Source organism: Stigmatopora argus, chromosome 1, assembly GCF_051989625.1.
Source record: "Stigmatopora argus isolate UIUO_Sarg chromosome 1, RoL_Sarg_1.0, whole genome shotgun sequence".
In the NCBI taxonomy this organism is placed as follows: domain Eukaryota; kingdom Metazoa; phylum Chordata; class Actinopteri; order Syngnathiformes; family Syngnathidae; genus Stigmatopora; species Stigmatopora argus.
This window is the reverse complement of record NC_135387.1, coordinates 7,187,143-7,206,625: the sequence shown is the minus strand read 5'-3', so window position 1 is coordinate 7,206,625 and position 19,483 is coordinate 7,187,143. Positions and strand designations below refer to the sequence as shown.

General features: G+C 39.4%; 1 protein-coding gene across 1 annotated transcript; it reads right to left on the bottom strand.

Annotated features, from left to right (window-relative positions):
* Positions 1 to 1,157: 1,157 nt before the first annotated feature.
* On the bottom strand, positions 1,158 to 14,352 carry LOC144087570 (sodium-coupled neutral amino acid transporter 3-like). The gene is made up of 16 exons (XM_077617957.1): positions 14,234 to 14,352; positions 9,629 to 9,734; positions 9,453 to 9,522; positions 8,059 to 8,174; positions 7,756 to 7,829; positions 7,573 to 7,665; positions 7,390 to 7,471; positions 5,734 to 5,816; positions 5,532 to 5,590; positions 4,600 to 4,716; positions 4,449 to 4,528; positions 4,273 to 4,373; positions 4,079 to 4,203; positions 3,059 to 3,203; positions 2,358 to 2,461; positions 1,158 to 1,816 (listed from the first exon to the last, which is right to left on the bottom strand). The coding sequence occupies exons 2-16, from the start codon at positions 9,682 to 9,684 to the stop codon at positions 1,712 to 1,714; spliced, it is 1,410 nt and encodes a 469-aa protein (XP_077474083.1). The 5' UTR covers positions 9,685 to 9,734; positions 14,234 to 14,352; the 3' UTR covers positions 1,158 to 1,711.
* Between the last annotated feature and the right edge of the window lie 5,131 nt (positions 14,353 to 19,483).

The window sequence follows — 19,483 nt, the reverse complement described above, 5'->3', positions numbered from 1 at the left end:
ACACCAGAAAAAAAGTTTTTTTTTCGTTTGGATTCACACAAAAAGGTGGTGCGTGCCCATTCAAGATTAACGGTTAATCTTGAAGGGCAAACGCCACATTTTTGACAGGTTAATAACCTGTTAACAATAGTCAAGTCAGTAACGATGGAGCTTTTATGATAACACAGTGAGGTAAAAAATGTGAATCATCCAGGGATCTCTAATTAACAGCGAATTCGTTTAGGAATGGACTTTTCTGGGCCTTTCTACTAACCAACTAGCCCCAGGCAAGATACAAAATGAGAGTCATACTGCAATTTAGTTTAGGACATACTACAGACAAGACATGCAGAACTGCAATTTAGTAACAACATTTTGATACACTCTAGATCAGTGGTCCCCAAACTATTCCAGAAAGGGCCGCAGTGGGTGCAGGTTTTCGTTCCAACCGGTAAAAGGAAACCTTTCCACCAATCTGGTATCCTAGAAGTGCAATCAGTGGAGTGCAGTTAGGTGCTTCTTTTTTCAGCAGAAACCTCATTGGTTAAACTGTTTGTGTTGGATCGGTTGGAACAAAAACCTGCACCCACAGCGGCCCCCCAGGACCGGTTTGGAGACCTCTGCAGTCTAGATCCTCATGTGCAGCGTTGTGCTGAGGTGGAACTCAAGTGGAAACTGAGAACAGGTTTGCGTGCCAGAAAAGGCAGCTGGAACCAGAAGGTTAAGCTGCTGCGCCGTGGAAACTGGAGCTACAGGAGCCACTGGTGAGGCTGAGGTCCAACGAGCTGCTGGGGATTTAAGAATAGACAGAGGAAGCATTAAAAAGTGAGCGCTAGTCTGGGAACAAACTAAAGATGAAGAGGTCGGCGGGGCCCTGGCAGACAAGGTTTGCTATTCTGAGGGAAAATGACTCTCGTATTGCTGATGTGGCATGTCGGCACAAGTTGAAGTGCTTTCTGCCTCGGTTCAAATGCAGTACGTCTTACCAGTCTTATATTTTGCTTTCTGGTTTCTTCAACCACTGAGTCAATTTATGGCTGGATCGTTCTACCAGAGTTTGCGTGGGAGGGTTGGAAGAACACTCAAAGTACAGGCAAGTGCAGTACAAACACAAAGCTAATTATCCCCGATCTCAAACCAGAGTTCGAGATGTTTTTTCAACAGGCGCCACAATGAACTGAACATATATAATTTATTGAACGATAAAGTCTACAATAAATTTACACAACCACATTAATTGGTTCACAGTATAGCCATGCAATACCGCAGTCTTTTTAACTGAGGTTAATATTTGCGAAGTAAGCTACTGCTCTGCAGTATTACAATGTACAACACATTAAATGTCCCTCCCTCGCCCCAGACGGTTTGGTCTTGCTAAGTCAATCACTGCCATTGACGGCGCTAGACGTTTGATCCAATTTAACCCGCAGACAAAATGGATCGGACGTCTAAAGCAGCCAATGAGTTAAATCTCTTTATTCTGCTCTATTTCATAAAGCAATGATTACACAAAGATTTTGCATGCGGACATCAATTTTCTTCTGAGCGTTATCCTTCACAATTTTTTTGTCAAGATTGGCCAATGGCAAAACTGGCCGACACCACTTGCCGATGTGCCCCGAGTGGCTGGAACAGGTGTGTCCTCTTGAGTCGATGGTTAAAACCATCCCGCAGAAAGCGGAGGACTGTTAGAAAAAGTGAGGGTGCTGTTTTGGTCGAGCTTGGAAGCGTTTTAATGCCCGCCCAGACTTCGTTTTTCACCGCTCGTCCAGTCTAATGCAATGAAGGTGAGACTCATGGTCATGAATATAAAACCGAGTGCTGTGAAACATGCGGCCTAAACAAAAACAAAAAGAGAAGATGTCAGTCTTTAAAAGGGTATGAAATGGTATGGTAACCTGTCAATTTTTTTTAAACATATCTATACATTGATCAAATTTTACATGTAGAAAAGGAATTAGGCACTTAAATGTGGTTGTTTTTTTAACCACTTCATAGATATTGCAATCAAAATCAAGCAATTCTGCTTCTGATATCACAACCATATTTGATGATCATGTCTAGCTTTCTAGCGCTGCACTAGCTAGTACATGTTGACAGGACAGTAATACGGCAACAACAGAAAAAAAACTTATGGAATAGCATGCGAGCAGACCACAAAAATCTGCACCTGATTCTGGGTGTGACCTTATCTAGTTTAGACATTTCTTAGTGGGAGGGGCAAAGGCAGCTGAAAGAGCAAGACTAATTCAGACCTAACTTTATTATTAACCCTTTTCTGTAACATATTTTGGCTCCACAATGTGGTCTGCTTTCATTTTAAAATCACGTGCTCTAGTTTTTTTTTAGCACCTTCAAAGACCCAAAGAGAAGCTTACCTGGATCTTTGGTCTGGAATTCATGGGCTCTTGCTCCGTGGGGATAATACGGATGTAGAACAGTCCAGGAAGGATGAAGATCAGACTGGGAGCAGTAGTCGCCCCTGGATACAAATTGAGCAATACACAGGGCTTGAAAAAGAGCAATAATTTAGTATTTAAAAAAAAAATGTAATTCTTGAGAGATTTTTTTTCTACAAAGAATTTCTTGAGGCTGTTAATCAGTGGCAATAACAATGGATTTAGCAATGTATATGTGTTCAATGTTAGGTTGAAAAGAATATTCTTTTTCTGGAAGGCTGCCAAGCATTTTTTTGAGAGAACAGGGGTTCCAAGGACTGCCTGGGCCTGCGTGGGTTTTCTCCAGGTACTCCGGGTTCCTCCCACATTCCAAAGACAGGCACGGTAGGCTGATTGGACACTCTAAATTGCCCCAAGGTATGTGAGAGTGTGAGCGTGAATGGTTGTTTATCTCCTTGTGCCCTGCGATTGGCTGGCCATCAATTCAGGGTGTCCCCTGCCTTTGGCCCGAAGTCAGCTGAGATAGGATCCAACAAACACCCCCCACCCCCAAGTGAAGATAAAGCAGTTCAGAAAAGGAGATGAGATGAGAGGGTTCCCAAGATAAAAATAAAAAGCACAATTTGACTTGGGATTCTTTAAAACACATCTATAACAAGTGTATCAGTTAAATGCAATACCTATAATTCCGAAGATGTCTCGTATGTTGGGCACGAGGATGACCAATAGATTGACAACAAACAGCAGGCACATAGCGATGACAATGTGGCGGACCCAGTGGAAGGGCTTTCCAGGGAAAAGAAGTTGCTGAAGGGCTCGACGAATCTGACACAAAAACATGGATTTCTTATGCAAATTGAGGGCAGCAAAATATACAATATGAATACATTTAACCTTAACCTTAATTTACATTTAACATATACACCTCCCACATTCCCCCCAAAAAACATGCATGGTAGGCTGATTGGACACTCTAAATTGCCTCTAGTTATGAGTGTGAGAGTAAATGGTTGTCCGTGCCCTGCGATTGGCTGGCCACCAATTCAGGGTGTCCCCCGCCTCTGGCCCGAAGTCAGCTGGGATAGGCTCCAGCACCCCCCGCGACCCTAATGAGGATAAAGCGGTTCAGAAAATGAGAAGAGATGAGACCTCAGAAAGCATGAGGAGAATAGCTAACTAAGTACATGAAAATAATGATAATTGAAATAATGTAGAAAATTAAATACAAATACAACAAAATTTAGGAAAATCATGAATTAAAAATAAGATGGAAAAAAATATGTTTGAAAATACAAAAAAAGACGAAGTGAAAAGTGAAGGAAAATTACATTTAAAGGTGGATTTTTTTAAATACATTTCTCATTTGTGTCTTACTTTGAAAAATATTTTTGAATTATTTTTTAATATTTATTTTTATTTCTAAATAATTTTATATATTATTCAATTTCCTATATTTAGCATTTTTAAGCAATACTATCAGCCACATGATTGTATTGCTATGAATTCCTCGAATGCTTTGTATATGGTATTTGTAAACTTTGTCTGCGACTAATGGCGCTAGACTCGGATGGTGGGCCGGGCCTCCATCTTCAAATGAAAAGGGGGCCTACGAGTGACAAATCAACTTCAATTCACTTTAAACAGGACCGAAATAGTTCAATGTAAATGCCAGCATCAACCATTTAAGTGCAGGTTCTTACAGGAAAGAGAACCACAGGGACAGTGAGAGTGACAGCAATCAAGACAGCAAATCGCACGCAGAGGATCAGTGTGTCCAGAGGGTCCACCTTACTGTAGGTATGAAGAAGCTCTGCTTCTGTGTTTTCTGTTTTCAAAAAAAAGTACAGTTCAGATTTTGAAATGTCCACCCAAAATGGCAGAGGGCTCTTCTCACCATAAAAGGTTAGATAGCCGAATGTGGCAGTGAGGAAGTACATAACAAACATGCCAAGGATGGAAATATTGCCAACATTTTGCATTCTTCTCTTTGTCGGGCTTGGGGGAATAAAATAAAACAATAGTCATCAAGCGCAATGATTGTAGAAAAAAACATTTTGACACTTGTCTTACTTTTTCAATTCGGTATAGATGGGAAGAACTTCAGGGTGACATACAAAGGCGAAGGCGAGAATTGGGATGGCGTATGCCGTCTGAAAATATTTGTTCATTGGAGGTGAAGGATTTAAGAAGAAATATAGTCTTTGATTCCGTTTGTGCTCACCTCTTGGTTGACGGTGAAGAATTTGGTGGCGCACATGTTGTCTGAGGGTTCTGTTGCAACAGAATAGTTGCCAAACACCTCCAGAGGACACCCAATGTGGAATCTCTTGTAAATGACCTTATGGAACAGAGGAATGTCATCAAGTAGTGCTGCAACCTAAAACTATCCAGTGTAAACAGCCAGCACAGTAGCATACATATCAAATCTAAGGAAATCTAATTACCAGATAAGAACTAAAGGTGGTTTTAAGAAAATTTAATAACAGTAATTTCAATATTTCTGTATATTAAATTATCATATCATTCATGGTAAATTAATAAATGTTGAAGTTTCTATAATGTTCTTCAAGGACAAATGTTTACATACACAGGCACACACAAAAAGTACTAGTATTTCTTTAAACAACATGTGGTAAGATAAAGAGGTCATGACATTGGAAACTTCTGATAGGTTAACCATTAAGGTAGCCCTTTTTGATAGTTTTATGTTTAAACATTTAACATCTCCTTGGTATCTTGCCTGGTATATTTGTCGTTATTACTTTTATTATTACTCTGTAACCTATTATATTACCACATTACCACACCAAAAACTACACTACACATAAAAATAACGAAGTACAGTCGTACCTCTACTAACGAAATTAATTGGTCCCAAGACTTTTTTCGTAGCTTGAAAATTTCGTAAGTAGAGGTGTAGTATCAGCCATATCCCAAGAGCATGAGCGCCCTCTAGAGAGCACTCATGCATGGATAATTAGCTTTTACCTACGTACCATCAAATTAAAACGATTATTATGTCTGCAATGTAAACTTTTGGCTTTAACTGTATATCAACATATTGTACACATATTTTAAAGTACACATTTTGTTTGCAGTGGATAACAGTAGCTTAATATTGTTTTTCCCCCATTGTAGGTTGTGTGCACTTACAGCAGAGAGGAAGAACACCATGCAAGAGAGAGAGAAGCCACTTGTGTAACCAAGATACCCTGAGAAGCACAAAATAATCAGATGGTTTTTTATGATAGTAATCCACAGTGTTCATATGATATCAATTTCCAAAATAGCTGTGTAAATGTTGAATTTTCACTGATCTTTGAGAATAAAGGAAATGACAAAAATTGGGATTTACCAAGGTGCTTCATGAGGGCCAAAGGAAGGATCATAGAGACAGTAACAATAAGGATGAGGTAATTTCCATTCATGAACCAAACACTAGGTGAAGAAGACAAAGAGAGAGTCCTTTAACAAATTCTGTCATGGCTGCCATCTGTGAAATTATTAAAACACCAAAATATTGTAGTTGCCAGAATTTTACTGTAAAAACAAACATAAAATACATGTGAAAATGTTAGAGGAATTGTCGGCCTGAGTGTCTTACCACATCATTTTGTGTGGCCCGTGAAAGTAAATGATGTTAAATGACTTTTTGCATAATAAAATGTATTCCAAATTTCCGCTTTTCAGATTTTTTTCAACGTTGACAGCTTTTAAATTAAATTCAAATGTGAATTACTGCCCCCTCGTTGTAAAAGGCGAAAAAAAAAGAAAAAGTAAAAAATATATTAACAGGCGAAAAATGGTCTTGAAAAAATTTGAAGTCAACGTCTCTAAACAGTTCATGACTATGAAAATAGATGACAATTCATTTGCTAAACGTATAGTGCAGGGGTCGGGAACCTTTTTGACAGAGAGAGAATTCATATTTTTAAATGTTGTTCCCTGAGAGCCATAATGAGAATTTAAGGTGCTCGTCGGCGAAACGTCTTTCAGCGAATCATCCGGCCACGGAATTTAATAGTAAAAATACACGAAAGTGTGCATTTTATTGTCATTCCACCACTTTTAAAGTACAAAAAGTCTCTGAATTCTTTTGACAACATTGTTCCGCTGTTGCTAATCAATGAGTATCAATGAGATAATGCATTAGAGTCTAATGAAAAAAAGAGTTATGATTAAAGCGGCGCTTGAAGTGGTGTTGGCGCATCAGTGCTGACGTCACCAATGGTTAGAGTGTCCAACCAGCCTACCATGCATGTTTTTGGAATGTGGAAGGAAACCGGAGTACCCAGAGGAAACCCACGCAGGCCCATGGAGAACATGCAAACGCCATACAGGTGGACCGGCCTGGATTTGAACCCAGGACCCCAGAACTGTGAGGCCGACGCGCTAACCCCTCTTCCGCCGGGCCGGCCTGAGAATCATTATTCGCATGATCTCGTTTTAGTTTTCAAGTCTCCCAGTCAAAATGGATAGGACCTCTCGTGCCGTCAATGGCCTCCTGTTTGTAGAAATAATGCACTGTAAAGGGCTAAGTCACGAAGGCATAACTTATTTTGAGGAAGACTTAAAGTTTAGATAGTATAGTTTTGTTTAGCCTGCGAATGGCTGGCAACCAATTTGGGAGTCCCCAGCCTGCTGCGTGTGGTTTGCTGGGATGGGCTCTGCACCCCCTCGACTCTTATGTGGATAAGTTTCATGGTAGATGAATGTTTAATTTTAGCTTAGTTTAGGGTAGTTCAGGGGTGGGCAAAGCGGTCCTCGAGGGCCGTTGTGGGTGCAGGTTTTTGTTCCAACCGATCCTGCACAGACGCTTTGACCAATGAGATTTCTGCAGAAAACAAGAAGCACCTGACTGTAATCCACTGATTGCACTTGTAGGACACCAGTTTGGTGAAAAGGTGTCCTCTTCGTGGGATGGAATGAAAACCTGCACCCACTGAAGCCCTTTGTGGAATAGTTTGTCCACTATTGTTTAAACTTATACTTACTTATGAATGATACTTACTCTAAGCCGGTTGTTTGGCCAATAAAAGCCTGAATGACAAGCGGTAACTCCGATTTTACAATGAACAGATAGCTGGACATAGCTGCAAGAAAAATGCAAAGATTTATCGACACGGCCTTAATTATCAAAGCATAAGTGTCACGGTATTTTCATCATCTAGATTTACATCCCATTCATATTGACCTCCAATGTTATGGAGTGTTATGATGACAGCCGCTAATATCTTTCCTGGATGTCCAAATGCTCTCATGCCCAGTTGTTCATAGGCACGGATACCTGAGGATGGAAAACATCACTAAATTAAAAATGAAAGGGGTAGAAGTCAAACAAAACAGACAGGGTTGGCTAAATATTTTGACACCTTACCCACAAATCCGGCGCAACGTAGTAGCAGATGGATGGAATAGGAGGACAAACACGCAATACATATCAACAGCACCCTATCATGCACAGACGGGAACAAGAGAAATATGCTTAGGGAAAACAAAACTCCAGTAAAATTCACCTTATTTCATTCATTAGTAGTTTTATGTTGAGAAAATTGCAAAAGGGAGGGGGCATGAAAATCCATTGTTAGTAGCCAAGCACATAATGTTGTTGAATGACAAATTAGGCGTAAGGCAGGAAGAGGAAGTGACTATAAAAACAGTACTCAAGACAAGCACTCACAGGAAAAGGATGATGCCTGTGTTGGACATGGCGTACGAGAGACCCAGAATTCCACTGCCCATAATGGCGTTACTCAAGTTAAAGACAGACATTCCCACGGAGGTTTTACCCTCAAACTGTAAGAGGGTTACATCAGAATAGTCACCATTAGAAGACAATGCAACAGTGATTTCCCACTAACATAGTTCATCTCAAATCAAATTAGAAAAGTCATTTATCTGTTTCATCCTTCCCCAACAAAGTTTGTATTTTTTTAATTTGAAAAATACTACTCAAATATTGTACTGTAACAAACAAATGCAATCATGACCTAGCATTTTTTTGGAATGTGGAAGGAAACCAGAGTACCCGGAGAAAACCCACACGGGCCCAGGGAGAACATGCAAACTCCACACAGGTGCTACTTAATAGTGCTTTTCAATTATTTTCTGTTGGAAGTATTACCTGAGCTAACTCTGACAATGAGTGCGTCACCGAGTGAATGTGCAATGACACTTTAGTCTGGCAAAAAAACATGTTTCTTGAGGCACAAGGTCCCAGGTATCGCTTTGGGCCCCCCACCAGACTATTTGGGAAGCACTGTTTAATCATATCGTTAGAGAACACGTTTATTTTTGGAGACATTGAGTTGGAAGTGACACCACATGTCCAGACTTAACCCCTATCTAGAATCCAGTTGTTGTTTCGTCTTTGGGAAGGGAAAGAATCGCACTCCCCCAGATAAACTCTTGGATAGCAGTCCAATTTACATATCCCGTGGCACAACGCTACACCATTTTGGACGTCCACTGCTCATTAATCCTTTCAAGGCCTCCGTAAAGTTGTTTGGCAACTGTAACGTTCACAGTAGCCACATAAACTCTAACAAAAGAAATGTCTGAACACGCTTATTTATTTATTTACTTATTTATTACCTATTTATGTCTAAAATGTATTTTTCTGTGTCTGTATTCTCACCCTCTTGCCAATACAGCATGAATAAAGTTATCTAATCTGATCTCATCTCATCTAATTTAATCTAATTGCGAAAATGGGAGAATAGTCAAGCCTGACATAGTCTGTCACTTAACAGCAGTTGCTAGGACATTGATCAATGGTTGTATTTGAGGCAGAGTTTGCGAAAGGTAAATTGCCATCAATGGCAGTAAATGAGTATGTAAAAGGGTTGAAAATTGTCACATTGATGCTATTGACCAGACAGTGTAAGATATTTTGTATAGTTTGTTAGCATTAAGCTATACCTAATTATTGAAAGCTACCAGTATACAATATGTCTTAGTTGAAGAATTGTTGCTGGTTGTTAAGTGAGCCACATTTTTATTTCATTTTAATAGCATAGGCTGCTTGATGAACTAAGTCGATGTGAACGATTCCCCTTTTCCCACAATACTCACGTCAGTAAACTGGGGTGTCTTGGTGGGCCCATTCTTGTGCTCTAAGAACAATTGGTCCTCTTGAGGGACTCTAGAAGTGCAATGTAGTATTTAAAATGCAAAGAATATACCATAAATACAATGGAATTAGATGTAAATTGCGACACAACCAAAAAAGAATAGCAAATGAAGCCTACTCTTCATCCATTGGCACAGCAGCTCCATGTCCATTTGAGAATTTCTCCATTTCCATATTTGGTTGGAAATATATCACTTTAAATGAAGTCAAATGAAAGGCGAAATCTGAAAAAGAAATAAGTATATTTTTCAAAATTCAAACAATTAATAAAACGTCAATTGAATAAGGTTTGTTGAATTAATAACGCTACTGATAATTCTCGTCGTTACGCTCATTCATGTTAATTTCTTTGATGATTACCTTCAGTAAATCAAGGTTTACTGATAGAAAGGTTGTCGTTCATTGTTTATTAGGGCGTGAATACAGTGTGTTCACAGTCAACCAAATTAAAAATGTAAACAGTGTGGAGTTTGCATGTTCTCCGGGTACTCCGGTTTCCTCCCACATTCCAAAGATATGCATGGTAGGCTGATTGGACACTCTAAATTGCCCCTCGGTATGAGTGTGAGCGTGAATGGTTGTTTGTCTCATTGTGCCTTGCCATCGACAGGCCACCAATTCGGGGTGTCCCCCGCCCCCAACCCGGAGTCAGCTGGGATAGGCTCCAGCACCCCTCGCTACCCTAATGAACCAACACACCTTCGTTGTGTCAAACAGAAAATAACACATAAGGCAGAAGTTATAAACAGTGGTCAGGTGTATGTCATCATTATCAAAGTACACGAAGGAGCACATCCAGCCAAAACAAACTTTTCTCCTCCTCACTTATTTGTATTTGATTTTCCACTGGAAGCGGGAGTAAAAGTCAATCTCAGGTCAAGTCCGAGGGATCATAGCAGTTGTGATAGGCAAGGTTAGCACGTCGGCCTCACAGTTCTGGGGTCGAGGGTTCGATTCCAGGTCGGTCCTCCCTGTATCGAGTTTGCATGTTCTCCCCAGGGTTTTGCGGGTTTTCTCCGGGTACTCCGGTTTCCTCCCACATCCCAAACACTGTAAATTGGCCTTAGGTATGAGTGTGAGGGTGAAGGGTTGTCCGTCTCCGTGTGGCCTGCAATTGGCTGGCGACCGATTCAGGGTATCCCACGCCTAGTGCACATAGTTAGCTCGGATAGGCAACTTTTGAAAAGCTGTCCACTGCAGTGACCCATGTCCCTAAATGAGTGAAAGTAAACAATTTGACCTTACACTTTATATAACAGTAACCTTTTTATGAATCATATTACCTGGTCTAGACTGTAAGTTCACTTATATACACTATAGGCTGACAATCTACTATAGCTAGCATATAGTAGTGTTGCCAGGGGGAAAAACAGCTCTAGAGCAAATAAACTTGTGGCCAAACTAAAAGTACAGAGTGTGCAGTTCGATCCTTCACGGGCATTTTGGGTCGCCGCGTCATTCGCAAACATAAATGCTGGTTTTGCTCATATTTCAGTTTAACCAGGTGATTCGTGACTGCTTTGAAATTTCAGATGTGTTGTTTTTGTGGACTTTCATATCAACTAAGAGTGAAATTCAATTTTTGTAGAGTGTAGAAAAAAAAGTAATCAAAAGTAGTAATCGTCTTTGAACGATATTTCACAAAACGCAACACAATGTTAAGAAGTGTATTTTTGTGCGTGTGCGTATGTTTTATCAAGTGCCAAATGTTTGCCTCCTTGTAACTCCACCAACTGAATGTAGCTATAGACTAGCCCTTTTGCTCCTATGAAAAATGTCATTGCATGTCATATTAATTTTAATCGCTTAAAAATTTTGTTTTTATTTGTTTATTTTTCTCTGACATTTTTTACAAAAAAAATGACATACTTTAAATATTTTTCAAAGGGATGAGGGCATTTACCGTATTTATTCGAGTATAACATGCAACATTTTGTACCAAAAACTGAAGCAAAGTTCGGGTGTGCGTTATACACGAATCCTGTTGAAACACTGCCCTTCCCCGGTGAAAATGTCCCCTCGGCAGCCTTTATAATGCGAGACATACAACCTGTCTTTGTGCGCCAGATGGGGCTCGAGACCTCGTTCTATTGGCCGGTGCTCAAACTTCGAAAAATACAACTCAAGAAGAATGGAATCAATTGTTTGGTGAGTTGGTTGATGATGATGAATCAGACTTTAAATTTTTTAAATATTATGATGATGAATTAGACTTTAAGGATTTAAATTTTAAAATTCCATTTGAGAATTGTGTTCATACTGGTAGTTTGTTTTACCAGGTTTCCATAGCATATGTTTTGAATAAATGTTATGTCATGGCGACGTGTTCAGCATTTGCCAGTTACCAGTACCAGTGCAATCCTTGGTGTGAACTGAGAAAAAGTGAAAAAAATATTTATACCAATTTTTAGTCACTAATTATGGGTGCGCGTCATACTCAAATAAACACAGTACATCTAAAATGCAAGTCTACTTATGAAATTTCAAGTTACAAGATCACTTCTGGAACTATAATTGATTTCATAAGTAGAAGTACCACAGTAGTAGTATAGTATGTTTGGCTGACAGTGACATCGCTTAAATGCTAACATGGTTAACATCTTCATCTCGTTTATGTTTTTGAGTAAATTTGCAGCATGCCAGACTCAAAGCTAATGTGAAGCCAAACACTTGGTTTCAGTTTTGAATATCTGCATGTTGAGCTTTTGAAAACGGCAGACAACATGATAAAAGCTGAGAATGACCTCCCTGTTCAAACACGATTGAGCTGTTTTCCAAGAAAACGACACAAACTATCACGTGGCTTTTTCTAATATCATCCGTACACAAATAGACATCATAAATATGTATATGCCATACATTTAAGCATTTGGTCTTATCTACTGGAGTCCAAAATTAAACATGCTAAATCAAAAAACAACTGCGATAGCTTCGGGGATGATCTACCATCTCTAATATCGTTCTGTAATAAATACCTGCTCACTTAAACGTCCTAAATGAGGGTCAAGTATAAAGAGAACTTAAAACACACGTGATACATTTGCGTGTTGCTATATAGAGATTACACAAGTCAGTACAGTAACAGTGAGTCAAATAACAAACAACACAATATTTTGCTTACTTGCAGATATGTGTATGTTTGTGACAAGTCAGTACATTAACAAGCCACAGCGTTTCATATAATAAAACTACTACACTGACTTGGACTCTTCATTTTATGGTGTTTACTTATGATGCTGCGAGAGATTTATATTGAAATTAATGTTTAGAATTAGTGTTACAAATACGGCTTATATGCGAGAAAATACAGTAAGTGCTATGCAAGATGAATCATTGAATGAATTACTATAGCTATCTCAATGAAACAGAGTAGTTCAAGTGTTGAACATCCTAAGGGCAGTCAAATTTCAAGATTTATAAATTCTTATAAATTTCTTGCTCAATACACAGCCTTTGTTACGTCTTTGGCAAGACGTCGTGGCGAGGTAACGAGGAATTAGGACCCAATCGCAGGGAAGCAGGCGAGGATGAGGGAGGTGGTGCTCAAACCATAACTTTAATAATTTAGGATCTTTAGAAAATAACGAAGACTGTGAGTGAGGAACGAGGCACGTGGAACATGGATCGAGGTAACGTGGAAACAGCGTGGACAAACAAAAGCAGACGATCTGACAAATGACATAACAATCAGTGGGGTTTAAATAGACTGACATGGGTTGACGAGGCAATTAGGAACACTTGGGAAACACACAAGAGAGCAAGCAGGGATTGCACCAGGGGCGGAGAAACGACAGCTGAACACAATGGGCAATCACTCAGACAGGACCCCAGGGAGAAAAAAGCATAAAACCAAGCAACCCTAACAGCCTTCCTCGTTGAATTTTACTAGCAGGTCCAAATTTGTTTGTTAGTTGGTGTTAATGTTAGAAATTCTCCATTAAAGGGATGCTACAGAGTCTTGGATGACTGCATTCAAGTATATTCCAACATTTCAATTGACTTTTTCTACTCCGAAAGAAGAACGAAATATAAAATGTAACATTTTGACACCCTGTATATGCAGCTAACCCAACACAGGAACAGGATCAAAATGTTTCTATAATGATTATAATAGCACAAACCAAAAACTGCACTGCTTTTGTACAACTGACACTGTCCATTCACACGTTAGTGTAGAACTACACTGCGTGACATTTAACACTCATATCCAAGCGAAAAACACATTTTCAGTTGTCCCTCTGCTGTTATTGTATCCAGTGGAGTAATATATATTACTTCAGCTCAGCAAAAAAGTTCAAGGGTGCAAAGTTGTTTGGATTGGCATGTTTTTGTTTGAATGTTAGTTGCAAAGATTACAAAATAGTTCCAGTAGCATAAAAACTCAGCAAAAAGCCATTGCACTCTTTTTTTTGCACAAAAAAATCAACACTATCACATAAGTAAAACGTCCCAGTATGGAGAATTCCACACAGTGATATGGCGTCAGATGAAACCATAGTACATTCAATAAAAAGCTTTCACACTTACTAATTCTTCAAATGTTCCAACATCTATCTCACTGAATGAACAACACAAACAAAGAAAGATGATCAACGAGGTGTGCTTTCAGAAAAAAAAATGGAACTAAAACAACTTAGTGAGATGTTCAACATTTTAGAAAAATGCCAAACCACGTGGCAGCAGTTAGTCCAAATCCTGGAACAAAGTTTCACAGGGATCTTACCTCTTCAGTTGAGTCCGGCCGACCCTCTGGATTAATTTTTTGCGCTGTCAAGTCTTGCCACTACAAGAGTGCCTTGAGCACAGGCGTAAGACGAGTGTGTTTTGGGTCCCTGAATGGAAGCGCTGTGGCTCTGGGGAGGGTTGGGAAGAACAAATATGGGAACAGGGAGTGAGAAGGGGGGCTGAAAAGGATGGGATCAAGTTTCTTGTGAGGTCACACGTGTAGGCAGTAACCCCCCCGCAAAAAAACCACATCACAATGTATATAACATAATTAACGGGTTCATCAGTGTCAGGTTACCCAGATTTAGATGTCTTATTCGCACAATATGCTTTGCTTCTATATATTGTAGAAATTCCATTTGCAAAGGAACACAGTACATATTACATAAGAATTTAGACTTGATACTGTACTACATGCGAGACCCAATCTGGAAAAGGCGAGCTGTGTATTCCATCAATGTGGAAATGTAAATATATAAACTGGTGATCCCCACAAGTGTGTGTGGCAACCTGAGTTCATGTCCTTTACCAACAGATGGTAAAGGTTAAGAAGACTCCCATGAGTCCGTTTATGTATGACTTCCACACATAGTCTGTGCGTGCATTCAGAAAGAGGCACTGTGGTGATTTACTATGGCAATTAAATAAACTCTTTGGATCTGTTGTTTTGGAATGTTTCAAAATAAGTGTGAGGGTTACAGAAAGAATATCACCAAAGGCAGAAAGTAGTAACGTTGAAACTGTAAAGAATGCATTGTACACGTGGAAGTCTGAAATCCTGGAGAGAAAAAAAAGAAGAAAAAAATCCAATGTCTGTCATGCATAACGTAGTGCGAGACTTCAGCGCAGTGAGTGTATTCCAAAAGTGGGAGCAGCCACAACGAGGGGTTTTATGAGGGGAAGCACAGACGCATGAAGTTATGTACAGTGTTAACAGGAGCCATTTCAAACCATTAGACTCAGTGTCCCATCCGATGGAAAATTATCCACGTATTAAACCTTTCCAAAAACCAATGAATACTAAACTAAGAGAAATGAAGGGAAGAAAATAATTTCAAAATAAGTCTGGAGCACTCCCTAAAATAACTTTCTCCCGTCTCAAGTTGAATCTTGAATCCGACTTGAAATCAGCGACCAAAAGTTGTTTACCATGAGTAAAGAAAAAAAATGTAATGCAGCAGAAAATTAAAAATAAAAGTTGCCTATTAATATTCTTCATGTAATGTTTCCCAAAATGCATACAACCCTTTTACCCTAATATTTTCAACATAGTAGAAGAAAGCAGTGAATCACATCATATTAAGTTCATGTCCACTCTTCTATTTTTTATCTTTTTGTAAACGTTGTCTCAGATGAATGTCTAACTATAAGAAAATTTGAACTTATTAACATACAATATGTAAGTTTGTTTTCTTGATCAGAAGTAACAGTTTAACTAAAGAACTAGCTTCTACGTCTTATTTAAAAATCAGTACAGATTTACTCCCTTTTACTGTGATAAAACAAAATATAGTTAACACCAAATAAATGTCAATTTTAATTTTTTTTACCACAGATCTGCAAGATGACCAATGTTCCCTCTAAGCTGCGTGCGTGCGCAATTGCGCACTACTCTCGTCTTCTCTGCGCACAACAAATCATATGGAGCGCACAAAATAAAATCCCTTTTTTTATTTATTTATTTTATTTAATTTATTTATTTTAGCTGTGAGGCCGACGCGCGAACCACTCATCCGCCCATTCATAAATATTAATCATTACATTTTATCATTACTAAATCATTTATGTGTAGTAGACATGCACCTGCTTATGGCAGGTGTGATACTGCTGTGTGCCCATAGCGAGCAATGATGATGTTGCTCACACCGGTAGGTACTCAGTGTGCTCAGGGAGGTTGTCTTTCTGCCCAGACAAACAAAAAATTAGAGGGAACATTGAAGATGACCTAATCAAACCTAATAGATAGTTCAATACCAATGACTGATGAATATGTAGCATAAAGTAGTTTGTTAGTAGTTGTTGATTTCATTCATTCTACTCATCAATGTGTTAATGACCAAAACTAACCTCAAATGATGTTTGTTTACATAATGATTACAAGCAATTACTGTAGATACTTTTGAGTAGACGGAATAACGTATAAATAATACATGTATAATCTGCCGTACTTTATCCAAAATAATAACAGATTTGCATTCAATGATAAAAGCATATTTCTGGACAAACACATTCATAGGAATTCAAATAAAAGTAAAATATCGCCCAATAAAGGTTAGAAAATACTGATTGACCTTTGACATGAATTTTATTCATCTTTTAAACACAATGTGGCAGTATATAACGCACGTGTCAAAGTGGCGGCCTGGGGGCCAAATCTGGCCCGCCGCATCATTTTGTGTGGCCCGGGAAAGTAAATCATGAGTGCCGACTTTCTGTTTTAGGATCAAATTAAAATGAAGAGTATTGATGTATATTACATTTCCTGATTTTCCCCCTTTTAAATCAATAATTGTAATTTTTTAATCCATTTTTTCTGTGTTTTTAGTTCAAAAATCATTTTGTAAAATCTATAAATATATTTAAAAAAGCCAAAATAAACATTGTTTTAGATCTATAAAAAACTGAATATTCAGGGCTTTTAATCCAGTTCTTTTAATCCATTTATAAAAAGTATATCTAAGTTTATCTAAAATGGTCCGGCCCACAAGAAATCGAGTTGACGTTACCGCGGCCCGCAAACCAACCCGAGTCTGACACTCCTGATATAACGTATGCCTAATTTTTGACATATCTCAGCATTACTAGTCGAAATTGATTAAATTTAGGTTGCATGAATGCCTTTACTTTAAAAAATATGCTGTACACCTAAATTCACATGTGAATTCAGATGACACTGTGAAAACATTCTCCTTTTTTCAACATGCTAGTAAAGTTCTTCACCCTATTGCAATATTTGTACAGACGTGAAGAGCGTCCCCTCCATAGGTTGAACCACGTCAGAGGTTTCAAGAGCATTCCACCTGATTCCCAACTCTGTGTGAGCTTTACCAGGTGTGCAAAGTTCTGTTACGTCCAACCACGTGCTGCACTCAAAAGGCAGGCAGCTGTTTTAAATGAAAATACATAGATAACACCAAAGGAAAAAGGAAAAATTCCATACATCCACATGTTACAAGAAAGAGTTCTCACACGTTGACTCTGTTTCTTAAGCATTTGCTTTATTCTGAAAAATATAACTAGACCTCTATTGTTGTAATTTAAAAATAAAAAAGCTACTGTACTTTTAAACAATTTCATTTAAATTTGGTACACGACCGTCAAGTTGGCGGCCCGGTGGAGTGAGTGGTTAACGCGTCCACCTCACAGCTCTGGAGTCCGGGGTTTAAATCCCTGTCTGGAGTTTGCATATTTTTCCGGGCCTGTGTGGGTTTCCTCTGGGTACTCCAGTTTCCTCCCACATTCCAAAGAAATGCATAGTAGGCTGATTTACACTCTAAATTGCTCCTAGGTATGGGTGTGAGTGTGTATGGTTGTCCTTTTTTCTCCTTGTGCCCTGCGATCGGCTGGCCACCGATTCAGGGTGTCCCCGGCCTCTGGTCCGGAGTTAGCTGGAATAGGCTCCAGCACCCCCGCGGCCATAATGAGGATAAAGCGGTTCAGAAAATGAGATGACAACCGTCAAGTTGGTGTCTCTCAGTACAGTGTGATCCACATCACATAGATAATAACAAAACATTTAATTTGAAAGTGGCTTTCAGGGCACCAAAGAACACTTTACAACCAAATATAGAAAGAAATGACACAGAGGATCTTGTGGTTATTTTTTTGGTTAACCAAAAGCCAGTGAAGTTGACTGAGGATGGGGTGATGTGGTGTGTGGGTCGGGTTCCAGTGATGAGGCATGCTGCAGAGTTTTTTACGAGCTGCAGTTTGTGGAGGGATTTGCTAGGAAGTCCAAAGTGCAGTGAATTGCAATAGTCGAGCTGGGAGGTGACTAGGCTATTATCTCCCGGGTTGAAACAAAACTTGCAGCAGTAGTGGAGTTTGGAGATGCAATCCACTTCATAAATCTATTTTTGCAATCCTCTAATTTCTACAGAAGTAATGCAATTGCACTTTTTCCTCTTTTTTCCAACTGGGTACTCAGCTGCAAATACATCATGCCTTTCCTGGAAATGTCTTTCCACGTTACTCTTGTTTTGTTATTTGACAACTTCTCGCTACAAAGCAAACATTCCGGGATTCGTTGCACATTGGCACTGAATGCAAATGTTTCAGTCCTAGAAATGTTGAATCATCTCACCTAAGGGAATGACGAGACAAGAATTTTGTGAAGATGGAAGTTGGCTGGTGATTTCATTAATATGGCTGTGGAACGATGACACCCCTAATCTTGACCCGAGTTGAGTGAAAGATGAATGTAATGTTGATGGAGATAGAGAAATTACTGTAATTAATGAACATGGTGGGGGTGCCTACAAGAAGGACTTCTAATTTTGATGTATTAAGTAATAAAAAGAGAACTATGCTTTGATGTATTGGAAACATAGAGTGACAGAGGAAGGTGAAAGGGCAGAGGTTGCTTTGGAGGAAATGTAGGGCAGGCTGTCATCCACATAGCAATGAATGGAAATGTTGTATTTCCTGACCGGACGTTTGGTCGCCGGACTTTTGGTCGCCGGACATGTGGCCGCGGACGTTTGGTCGCCTGGACCCAAACAACCGGCGACCAAACGTCCGGCGACCAAAAGTCCGTTGACCAAAAGTCCGGCGACAAAACAAGGTAAAACAACACGGTCTACGCATCAATAAAAGCCAACAATGGCCCTGAGCAGTTTCACTGAGCGGACGTGTGAGTGTATAAGAGTTTGTATGTACATGAGTTGTCCCCTTAGGAAGGGACGTCAGTCAGGGTCTTAACAAGTTCTCCAACAAAACACAATAAAAGTAAGGGAAATTTGGAGCTTTTCTTTAGCCTAATAATTAATAGGGCATTAAGTATGACTAAATAATAATTCACAGTTTGTATTTAGGGAATTTGAGCAACAATTTTAAATGGTAATTATCAATAACCTTCCGGGCAACCAAACGTCCGGCGACCAAAAGTCTGGCGACCAAAAGTCCGGCGACCAAACGGCCGAGTACCGTTGTATTTATGGAAAATGGAACCAAGGGGAGAATGTAGATGATAAAGAGGAGCGGCCTCAGGACAGAGCCCTGGGGCACACCAGCGGAGAGGAGGAGCGAT

What these genes read in the sequence shown, in the direction of transcription:
- LOC144087570 (XM_077617957.1), bottom strand. Translation starts at nt 9,684, where the DNA reads ATGGAAATGGAGAAATTCTCAAATGGACATGGAGCTGCTGTGCCAATG. An exon ending in GGCCAAACAACCGGCTTAGA is followed by an intron (nt 5,817 to 7,389) that starts GTAAGTATCATT and finishes TTCTTCACCTAG; the next exon opens with TGTTTGGTTCATGAATGGAA. An exon ending in TGGTGTTCTTCCTCTCTGCT is followed by an intron (nt 4,717 to 5,531) that starts GTAAGTGCACAC and finishes CTGTTCCATAAG; the next exon opens with GTCATTTACAAGAGATTCCA.